This window comes from Aedes albopictus, chromosome 3 (genome assembly GCF_035046485.1).
Source record: "Aedes albopictus strain Foshan chromosome 3, AalbF5, whole genome shotgun sequence".
In the NCBI taxonomy this organism is placed as follows: domain Eukaryota; kingdom Metazoa; phylum Arthropoda; class Insecta; order Diptera; family Culicidae; genus Aedes; species Aedes albopictus.
The window spans coordinates 435268411-435280307 of NC_085138.1; the positions used below are offsets into that span (position 1 = coordinate 435268411).

At 40.5% G+C, this 11897-nt stretch overlaps 1 protein-coding gene across 1 annotated transcript in view; it reads right to left on the minus strand.

Moving 5' to 3' along the window:
* Window positions 1-4477: 4477 nt before the first annotated feature.
* The window catches only part of LOC134291056 (uncharacterized), a 31687-nt gene continuing 24267 nt past the window's right edge, over window positions 4478-11897 (minus strand). The window contains exons 2-5 of the mRNA XM_062858336.1: window positions 5339-5889; window positions 4964-5013; window positions 4671-4900; window positions 4478-4560 (exon numbers count right to left, since the gene is read on the minus strand). Of these exons, the coding sequence (XP_062714320.1) occupies window positions 4478-4560; window positions 4671-4900; window positions 4964-5013; window positions 5339-5889 (914 nt within the window). The remainder of the gene's footprint in view (window positions 4561-4670; window positions 4901-4963; window positions 5014-5338; window positions 5890-11897) is intronic.

Below are 11897 nucleotides of genomic sequence, written 5' to 3' on the forward strand. Positions count from 1 at the left end.
ACCTGGCCACAGGTCAAGGCGATGGAAGGCAATTGCCTAGGATGGTGATCTTTCAATTCGGCCCTCTGCACCACCGTGGGTGTCCAGGGCAGAAAGCAAGTAATGAGCATTTCCCATCTTTTTATGGAATTCCATTATTGAAGCAAAATGTTCAACAATTTTTTCTTCTCTGATTTATTTTTAAAGCTAATTGATGTTTTCAACTAAAGAGAGATTCCTAGAATACACGAAGAATCAATATATCTAATCCATTACCGGCCTGGTGTAGATCGAATCAATTAAATTGCTTAGAGATATTAAATCTTCTTCCTCAGAACGGAAACGAATCGCTCCCACATCCTGACTACCAATCCCATTTTGCTCAGAATCAATACTTTACTGTTTATCTTTCATTTTCACCATATCTCACAGTCGTCATCATCGCCAGCGTTCTGCTGGTCGTCGTCGTCTTGGTCCGAGAGTAGACATGAACGAAAAGTGTATTTACATTAGAGCATCGCTTTCCTTCTCCCGAACCAAACTGCACCGTATTCTTCCACGAATATGTATCGATCATCCTAATTTTGTGAATGGGCACTTCAACATTTTGCTAGACGTCTGCAGCAGCACACCCACTTATCCGTTCCGATGATGGTGTGATAAGCTAGGAGGGTCTATATCGGGAACACTTGAAACGACACGGAATATATTACTTTCTATTTCCGTCCGCATTTTCTCGGTGCGAATCAAGGATGGGAACACTCACTTGCAGAGAGTTACACTCACTTGATGTTTTCTCAGCTCAGAAGCGTGCAATCAAGAAATGATATATGGACGACTTTTGCCTTGTGATTTTGTCTAAAATTTTGCCGACTAGAGTAGCGAAGGCAACTCTCCACGAGGTGAATGTAATTACACTCACCTTGTGGAGAGTCGCTTTTACAGCTCTGTCACGACTTTGATAGGCGTGTGCGACATCTACTCTATTCGGAAAACTTCTAGACAAAACCACAAGGCAAAAGTCGTCCATACACCATTTCTTGATAGCAAGCTTCTGAGCTGAAAAAACATCAAGTGAGTGTAACTCTCTGCAAGTGAGTGTTCCCATCCCTGGTGCGAATGCCATACCAAGCATCATTGAGTTGATATATCAAATCCTGACCAAGGCAGGAAGCTTAAAGGGCGCCGCACTAAAGCACAACTTTTCCCTCAATCATCCCATTAACATCCCATGCTTCAAAATGAGAGCATTCCTCCTCAAATACATGTTCCTATACGTAACATACATGCACTCCCCCCGGTTGGTTGTCGGGGTGAACGATTATCGATTCTCACGTTTTGCTGCCGAGTCCGAAGCTCATACCGGAATAAATGGCGCGCGCGGTCGATGATGATGGTGGCGTGTCAGTCAGGCCTTGGCAAAGATGAGTCCTTGCGGCATGACGTCACCCATTGGAGACCGGCTGATCCCGTCGCGTCGTGGAGAGTGTGTTCATCCTCGTGACGTCACCGACTTCCAGTCGGGTTTTCGAGCATTGGCGGATCCGAGCAAGGTCCGAATACGGTTGCGAAACAGGGTGGGTAAAACCTGGAAAGCATTCGAACAGAAGTGTCATCCACAACACCGTCATCGTTATCAAGGGGCGTCATTATCCAAAGACACCGATGACGACGACGGGTGTGGAACAAGGAAAACCGTGGAAAACGTAGACGAACAAATGGGATGTCATGTAGCACATGGCTCCTCGAGAGGGAGGTGGAATGCGAACCGTGCTGGAAAGGTAGAGAAGAATCCATCTCAGCTCCGTCCGACTCGGGTCGGAAAATTAGCTGTCATTATGGAACATCACGGCGGCGAGACGGTTTTTGCTGATTCCTCTTGGTCCGTCCTGGCGGAGCTAGCTACGTTGCAGTCAGTCAGCAGAATCATAGTGGAAACACGTCGAAATGGCAGAGCATCGTCGTCGGACTGATAACGAGGGATGCTGGACAGTGTGTATAATGATCGTGGGTGTGTCTGCTAGGGTGCGACTTTTTTACGTTGAGAAAAAAAAATGTTCATTTTGGAAACTACCATTTGAAAATCTATCTAAAAAGTTCAGCATTTTTTCGCACCGTCAAAAATGGTCAAAATTTCAAACTGGAAAAGTTTTGAAAATTGTAACACATTCAATTCCATTGAAATTCCTTTGAAATACCCATAATCCATTTGAAATGCTCATAAAACCTACCTGAAACCCGTATTCAAAGGAAGCATACATGCTGGGGCGATTTTACTTGTGAAACTGGCAACACTGCACAAATACGAAGATTGTGGAGAAGCCAGCAGTTAAGCGAACAATTGGAATTAGACTACCTTTGTGAAGTGCGGATTTGTACACTTAAATGTAAGTTTGAAATATTGTAATTACTTTTAATTAGTAAATAAATAAATCAATTATCAGCATTGAAGCTGCTAAGATGAAAGCTGCTGTCAATAGGTGTTTTTCCGTGTAAAGGTGGTGCTCCCAACAGATACATCTTCGATAACAAAAATTAGCACTTGGAGCTAAAAACGTGATGAAATTAGCAACTTGCAAAACAAAACAGCCTATGTTTGAAAGAAGGAAAATTTTCTAGTGGTAAGACAGCAGCTATGACATTCAAGCATAGTACAAATCTTAAACTTAAAAGAAAAACCCAAGACAAAAAAATGGATTCTCTGATAAAAAATAACAACTACAATATTTCCACACAGCACAAAAAAAAAACAAAGTTGTAATGACAGCACAAAATCTACGATGAAAAATAAATAACATGCAATAACCACTCAGAATCAATTTGGTGTCAAAAAAATGTAATAATGACGGTAACTATGGCAGCGGTGGCCAGGGGCGTATATGGTGAAACGCAAAAGGATGTTGCAGGGTCGTTTCAGGGGGTCCCAAGGGGTTTCAGTGGGAAATCATGAGATCACAGACGTGTTTCAAAAGAGTCCCCTGGGGTTTTAGGAGTCCCAAGAGGATTCAGGGGCATTTCAAGGGGCTCCAGGGGGGGTCAAGAACGCATAAAAGGGTAGTATTCCAGGAGATTTCCTATTGGGTTTCAGGGAGATTTCGGGGGGTCCAAAGAGACTATTTAGGGCTACCTAGAAGTCTCAGTAGCATTTTAGAGTGTTTCCAGAGTATTCCTGGGGTGATTCAAGAGGCCTCAGGGTTGTTCCAGGAAGTCGGGGGGTATCTGGGAGCCTCAGGGCATTTCAGCGTCTCAGCTGAGATTCAGGAAGTTTTAGAGTATTTTAGGGTTTCAGAGGCGTTATGAATGAGTTTGCTGGGGTTTCGGAGAGTTTTTTTTAACTTTAAAGTGCAATTCTCTTTCTTGTTGTAACAATCATTTTCATTACATTTTAAGAGATACCGCTAAATGCTATTCAAACTTAAGTTGCCTTCTCAGTTATCTTTAACTTAGTTGTGTGTTTGCTTTTGTTATAAAAATATTTGTTGAGTTTAAACTTTGTTTGTTTGTTAACATTTCAGCTCCCAATCTATACTATTCTAACCTACTATTTACACTATTTACAAAATTTAATCTTACAGATATATATTTCTAATTGTTTGCCTTTCAGATATAACAGCTCTGGCCTCGTGCTTTATGGCAAGGTTTTGTAATCTATTACTGATCAGGTCCAGACAGGCTAGTCGATGGACCTCAGTTGTCCTAGTGCGTGTAGAAAGTTTGAAGATCATCTTCAAGAATTTGTTTTGGGCCACTTGCAACTTCTTAATGTGGGTCCTGGCGCAGCCCATCCATACAGGGGAACCGTACACCAACATCGGGAGCACCACCTATTTGTAGACTGCGAGTTTGTTGGTAGTAGAAACCTTCGATCGCCGATTGATGATAGGATACAATCGTTTCAGCAGATGGTATTTTTCTTCACTCTGTCACCCACGTGTGGTCGGAAGATAAGTTTTTTGTCCATTAGCAGACCTAGATAACGCACGACGTCGACCCAGCCTACTTCATTGTTCAGAACCTTCACTTTTGTGGTTGGCTTGAGGCGATCTGTATTTCTATGTGGAAACACGATAACCTATGTCTTGGCAGCGTTCACCCGGATCTTCCAGTTTCTGAGGTAACCCACATAGGCGTCAAGGCCAGATTGCAGCTTATTAACGAGTGCTCGAATTACTCTTCCGGTATAGCTTATTGATGAGTCATCAGCAAATAGCGAAAGAGTGCTCCCAGAGGGTAGCGGCGATATGTCCGAAGTATACAAATTGTATAGCATCGGACCCAGAATACTGCCCTGCGGTACTCCACCAGGGATAGGGTAGGGGTCTGAAAGCGCTCCGGACACGCTTACTTGGAATATCCTTCCTTGGAGATAGTTGGTGATCATCTTCACTAAGTAGGTCGGACAATTCTGCTGCATCAGCTTATGTGTCAGGCTGTGATGCCATACATTATCAAAGGCCTTTTCGATGTCCAGCAAGGCCATCACGCCATCACTGTTGTTTTAGACAACTCCTTCGATCGCCTGATCCGGTTCGTCACCCGTTGGAGTTGGTGGACGCTCGAATGACCGCTCCTGAATCTGAACTGCTCGTCCAATAGAATGTTGTTGTCCTCCGTATGGACCATTAGTCTCCGGTAGATTACTCTCTCAAACAATTTGCTTATTGACGTGAGCAAACTGATTGGTCGGTTACTGGTCGACCTGGTGGGATCCTTCCCCGGCCTAAGGATGGGAACCACCTTAGAGAGCTTCCATCCGGATGGGAAGTACCCGATCTCCAGGCATCGATTGAAGACGTTGACCAGAGTGGTTATCGTTTTGGGTCCAAGGTTCTTGAGAACAATGTTAAATACTCCATCGAATCTCGGAGCCTTCATGTTCCGCATGCACTTGATGTAGCTGTTGAGTTCGTTTGCTGTTGCTCTATGATCATCAGGGAAATGATTAGGCAGGTTGGTCAAGTGGTTTACGCTGGCCTATACTGACGGTTTCATCGGACTGACCATGTCCCGACCCAGATTATGCGAGACCAGGAACTGTTTTTAAATTAGATTGGCTTTTTCTTCGGTTGTTACATAAACTTTATCTTCGTCTTTGAGTGGTGAAACGGGTTTAGGTTTTGTTTTCAACACTTTAGCGAGACGCCAGAAGGGCTTGGAGTAGTTGGGCAAAGCTTTAATGTCATTGTAGAACTGTCTATTTTTAAGTTTTTGGATTCTAGAGGCAATGATTTTGTTGAGTTTTTTATACAGAACTTCACGGGATGGGTTTTGGGTTCTTTGAAATTGACTTCTTATACAGTTACGTAGAGAGATGATTCGTTTTGTCATCGGATCAATGTTTGTGAACTTCCTTACTTACTATTGGAGTTGTAGGGATGAACCGGGCTTCCGCTTCACCAATGGTATTGGTGATTTCTTGGAGAACGCTGTCGATGTCGTCTTTGATCACGAGAGCTGGGTTCTCGGCGATCCGATCCTCTACGAATCGTTTCAGTTGGGGCCACTTCGCACGGTGATAATTCCTCCGCTGGTGCAGTTGTCTACGGTTGATTTCACGTTCCACTTCGAAAACCATCGGTAGATGGTTTGAAGATAGTTTAGTGATGGCTTGGATATTGATGCAGTTGTCAGCTATGTTGGTAATAACAATGTCCAGAGTGGAACCGACTCCGGCTGATGAGAAGTATGTCGGTGAATTCGGGTGTAGAACGGTATAGTGCCCTGCCTGTAGGGCCTCGGCAAGCACCACACCATTCCTGTTGTTCCTCGCATTACCCCACATCGAGTGGCGTGCATTCAGATCGCCAGCAAGAATAAACCTACCTTGCCGACGAGTCAACTTCTGGATATCGTTCTTCAGTCGCTTGGCACTACCATCCGAGGGCTTGGACTGTAGCGGACAGTAGGCAGCTAGGGGCGGGACAGCTCTAATATAAATTAGCGATATTAGCAGTATTAGGAAATATTAATCCCAAAGCCGAACCTTATTCGAACAAAGTAAGCCACTCTGATTGGACTGAATTGATATGGAATGACAGCAAAAGAAAAAAAAAACTAATCATTGTGCTGTTATCCCACTAATGTGTATAAATTAATAATTCAGAAAACCGTAATCGATAAAATATCGCTCCAATAACGAATTTCTCACATCAAACGCATACTTCGGATTTACGCACATCGCTGGAGGACATGATCACCAAAATGCAGTGATCACAGTAATAGTATCCGTGCATACGTTTATTACGCAAAGTTTATCCGTAATCCATGTAATTAAACCGATCTATCCGAAGATCTGATCTTGGATCTGATACCATACCGAGGCCACACCACTGGAGAATATTAGTTACAAAATTTGCAATTACTCTGACTCAACAGTTTGGAACTCAAACCCAGCTCAAAACAACTCACAAAAAACCACTGAACTGATCTATTGAGAAAAATGAAAAACGTCTGTCTTACGCTCCATTTTATATTTATTGAACATTCTAGTATGCATCCAATAGTAAAATATGTTCGTTCATCCTAATTTGTTCAGGAGCCACATATGAGTTGATTTCATATGAAAGCACATCCCTTGCTTTCGGAAGACCACGACCCCGACGATGTAGGTTGAAGCTCAAATTGTTGTCACAGCTAAAATAATGGAAAGGAATTATTTAAATTTTTCAATAGAACAAATTGTAGAAAATACACAGACAAATTATATTTTCACCTCGCGTCTTCGTGACAGTTGGTTGTTGCATGAAAAGTCATGACATACTAACCAAAAAATGGTTCGGTGAACGGTGAAGATTAGGACATTAATATTTATTAGACGGTATTAGAGTCGGTATTAGAAGCTGTCCCGCCCCTAGGTAGGCAGCGATTATATCGATGTGTCCATCAGGTGTTAGCAACTCGATGCAGACTGCTTCGATGATATTCAGGTTGTAATCCGGCAGGGCATGAAATTTAAGTCCCTTGCGAATGGCGATAGCAAAAAATAGCAATAGCAAAGCGATAGCAAAGATAGAAAAAAAATTGCGAAGTAATCGTTGTGAGATTTATGAAGACATTTTTGGAGAAATTTTGGAAAACTCTCTTGGGTAATTCTCGCTGAGATCGGCCCACTATTTACACCTTGTCTTCAAAAATGTTTAAGGTGCCGATTTTTTGAAAGCCCTCGCTAAAAAAGTAAGAAAAATGCATTTGGTTACTCAAATTGATGGACCCCCCGTTAGTTGGAGCCACAACATTTTTTGCAGACCCCTCGATTTTGGTCAAATGGTGGCTCACTTAAACCGTTATAACTCGAAAGTTTCTCCAAAAACCACCTCAAAACAAATTGTTGTTGAAAAGAGGAAAGATAAAGCTACTATTTAAAATAATAAAAAGTTGGGTCGGCCATATTGATTTTGGCCGTCATCTTGGATTTTTATACCAAAACATTTGTTTCACCATGAGGGCAACCACCGATTTTCAAAATTTTTGCATCAATTGAAAGCTGTGTCATTTATACATAACATATAAAAAAAATTAGAGATGTCTTTTTCTTCTTTCAAAAGTTATCTGCCGTTTTGTAAATCCTGCCACTTTTGCGCACTGGCCCCGGTGCCAGCCATTTAAATAAATGCAGCGTTATTTCGCAGTGTTCACGTACGCGAATTTAAATTCTGAGTCCACTAATGGAAAGCTGAAGGTTTAAACTTTTCAAAACACTATAAAAGTTATGAAAACAATGCCCGCATCATTGAGAAACAGTCAAAAACGGAAACGAACCTCCGATTTGGCCAAATTTTGCGGCACGCGCCTTTGTGTATACATGCAGGCGTAAACTCGGATGCCGTTGCATGTCGTTGCCGGTGCGCATGGAAATGTATGGAGAAAACGTGGCTTAATTTACAAAACTGCAGAAAACTTTTGATATGAAAAAAAGACATCTCTAAATTTTTGATATGTTATGTATAAATGTCTCAGCTTTCAATTGATGCAAAAATTTTGAAAATCCGTGGTTGCCCTCATGGTGAAAAAAATGTTTTGGTATAAAAATCCAAGATGGCGGCCAAAATCGATATGGCCGACCTAACTTTTTATTATTTTAAATAGTAGCTCTATCTTTCCTCTTTTCAACAACAGTTTGTTTTGAGGTGGTTTTTGGAGAAACTTTCAGAAAGCTTTCAGAAAATCGGCACTTTAAACATTTTTGAAGACAAGGTGTAAATAGTGGGCCGGTCTCAGCGAGAATTACCCCTTATAAACCCCAACTATTAAAGAAATCCCCTTACTAAAATGTCTTGAGAAATCCCTAGAAATCCGAAGGAATTTATTAGCGAAATTCAAAAAGAATCCAGGCCGAAGTTGCTGCTAGAATTAGGAAGTACTCTAGAGGAATATCTTAAAATTTCCAAGTAAATTTTCGAACTACCAGAGGGATTTTTGATGAATTTTCTGGAGAAGTACCTGAGGAAACTCCTCCAAAAATCCATCCAATAATTTTTATTCAGAATTATTTTAAGTCGTTTAATGAGTTTTCTAGGAATTCCACCTTGGATTTTTGGAGGAGTTTCTTCTGGTGTATCTTCAGAAAATTCAACAGAAATCCCTTTGGTAGTTCTTTTAAAAATTTACTTGGAACTTTTTCAGATATTCCTCTAGAGTGCTTTCTGAGATTTCCACAGGGATTATTCTGGAAATTATTATAGAAATTCCATCAAGAATTCTTGCAGATACATCGGTTCGGATTCTTTTTGAATTTTTTATCATCTTTTTTTTTTTAAATTTCCAAGAATATTCCTGGAGCAATCTATGTACGTAATTCAGGAGGAATTCTTGCAGCAATTCCTGGAGAAACGCCTCGTCAAGATTTTGTAAGTATCCACAGACAAAATTCTTGAGGGGTTTAAAAAAAAATCGGTGATCATTCCTAGGAAACATTTTTGATTAAACTCCTCAAAAATCCATAGTCATTTTCAAAGTTATCCTTAAAGGAAAAGCCTTGACATATTTCTTGGAAAATACGTGTAGGAATTTCTGAAAAATTGTTGAAAAAATCTTTGAAATTATTTCACATGAAATATCTATAGAAAACTCTGAAGCTATCTCTGCCGAAATTTTCGAAGAATTTTCTTAACGAATTCTTTGAAGGATTTCTAATATAATCCCCTGTGGAGCTTCAGAATAACTCATGGAGAAATTTTTAGGTAATATTTTCTTTCTGAATCTGAAGGAATCCTTGGAACAATTTTGAAAGGAATCTTCAGGCAAATTTCAAAACGGATTTCTGGAAGAATTGCTGAAAAAAAAATTCTATGCTATTGATTTTCTTGGAGGAATCCGTGGATGATTCCTAAACAAAAATCTCTTATGAATATATGAAAGAATCTGTGCAGGAATTTATGAGGAAGCAGAGTTTTTCTAGAGAAATTCTTAGGGAATTGTTTGGATAATCCACTAGAGGAAATGAAGCAATCCATGAAATATAAAGTGTATAAGATGTTCCAAAACAACTTTCAAAAGGAATATATGGAAGAAGGTTTTATAGATGAGTTTTTTAATTAGTCCAAAAAAAAAATTGGAGAAAATTCTGAAGGAAAGCAAGAATTTTCTAATGAAATTCCTGGAAGAACTCCTGACTGAACTCTCAGAGAATCTCCGTGCATGGCAAAAAATCTTAAAAATTCTCCGGAAGATTTTCAGAAACAAGCGTTGGGGGAATTTCTACCAGGATGTTTTACCACCAGAAGAAATTTTTGAATAAATCCACGGAGAAATGTTTGAAGATTACCATGAACGTTTTTTTTCTGTATCTGTATTTATTAACGAGATTTTTAGTCCTCGGCTAGTTTATCTCTCGGGACCCACGTTTTATTTTCCTTTCGAAGGAAGAACTCACATTTTGTGAGTTTGTCAGGAGTGGGATTCGATCCCAGATCCTCGGCGTGATATTCAGGTGATTTAACCATCCCACCAGACATTTCATTAATGTTTTTGCCTTTCTCGTACACTAAGTGTACTGGAAAGGCTATATGTTCACTCCAAAAATGACTTTTTGATAGACGGCCCGGAGGGTCCAGTCACATATACCAATCAACTCAGCTCGACGAATTGAGGTGATGTCTGTATGTGTGTATGTGTGTATGTGTGTGTGTGAGTATGTGCGTGTACAAAAAACTCACATCACTTTTTAGGTGTTCCAGACCGGTACCCCAGGAAGTGGCCAGATATGAAAATGCTACAAAACCATGCATGCGACACATCAGACCGCGGCATTTTCGATAACCTGATGAACGGTAAGCAGGAAAATAATCTCAAGCCATATCTGAACCGGTAGTGTTCCGGAATCGGTTCCGGATGTCCCACCGGAAGTGGCAAAATATAAAAGTGAGCCAAATCAATGCATGCGACACATCAAATAGCGGGTTTTAACGATAACCTGATGAACAGTGAGCAGGAAAATAGCCTTAGATCCAGCAGATACTACCGGTAGTGTTCCGGAACCTGTTCCGGGTGCCCCACCGGAAGTGGCCAAATTTGCAAGTGAACGAAATCCATGCATGCGACACATCAAATCGCGGCTCTTTAGATAACCTGATGAACGGTTATCAAGAAAATGGTTTCAGACCATATTTGGAACAACCAATAGTACTCCGGAACCGATTCCGGGTGTCCCGCCAGAAGTGGTCAAATGTAGATGAGAGCCAAACCCATGCATGCGACACATCAAATATCGGCTTTTTAGATAACCTGATGAACGGTAAGCAGAAAAATGGCCTTAGATTACAGCAGAGACTACCGATAGTGTTTCGGAACCAGTTCCGGATGTCCCGCCGGAAGTGACCATGTATGAAAGTCAACCAAATGAAATTAATCTAATGAACAGTTAGCAAGAAAATGGTTTCAGGCCATCTTTGGGACAACCAATAGTATTCCGGAACCGATTTCGGGTGTCCCGCCGGAAATGGTCAAATGTAGATGAGAGCCAAACCCATGCATGCTACACATTAATTCGCGGTTTTTTTTTTTGATAACCTGATGAACGGTTTGCAAGAACACAGCCTTTGATCACATCAGATACTACCGGTAGTATTCCAGAGCCAGTTCCGGTAGTCCTGCTAGAATTGGTCAAATGTAAAAATAAAAGAAACCCTTGCATGTGACATATCAAATCACGGCTTTTTCAATAACCTGATGAATGGTTTACAAGAAAATAGCCTCAGATCACATTAGAGACTACCGGTAGTGTTCCATAACCGGTTGTGTATGTCCCGCCAGAATGGCCAAAATGTAAAATGTATCAAATCTATGCATGCGACACATCAATTCGCGGCTATTCAGAAAACCTATTGAACAGTTATTAAGAAAACAACCTCAGTTCATATTTGTTACAATATGTATGTATGTACTGTCTTGGAACCGGTTCCGGGTATCTCACAGGAAGTGATAAAAAACAGAAAAAATAATCTTAACAAAACTGAAGCAGGCTCATCAAATCAGTAGGATCGGGGTTGCATGGGAAATTTTAAATTTGATTGCATCAACTTCGAACAAAGTTTTTCAAACCCCTTTTGCGTCTAAGATTACTGCGCAAAATTTTGATCCGACTGGATGCTCCTCGCTCTCTGTGATATGGTTCTAATTTAAATTGGATTTAGTATGCAAAAATTCACTTGCTTGCATTTTTTGTTCAAATTTTATGAATCTAGTAACCAATGATAATATAATATAGCCTAAAGTTTGCAGGATAAAAATGTATCAAAGACTGTAAAGTGATTTTTGGTTGTGGAAAAAGTTATATTTTAACTTGTTATTATCGTCTTAATATTGATGAGCCTCCAGTAATAGTAATAGTGGTGAAGCAGTCAACTAAGAGGTCTGATATTTTTCAGCTCTTCCTATACATTGAACATAACGTCGGAATATGTGCAATCAATAAGTTTCCT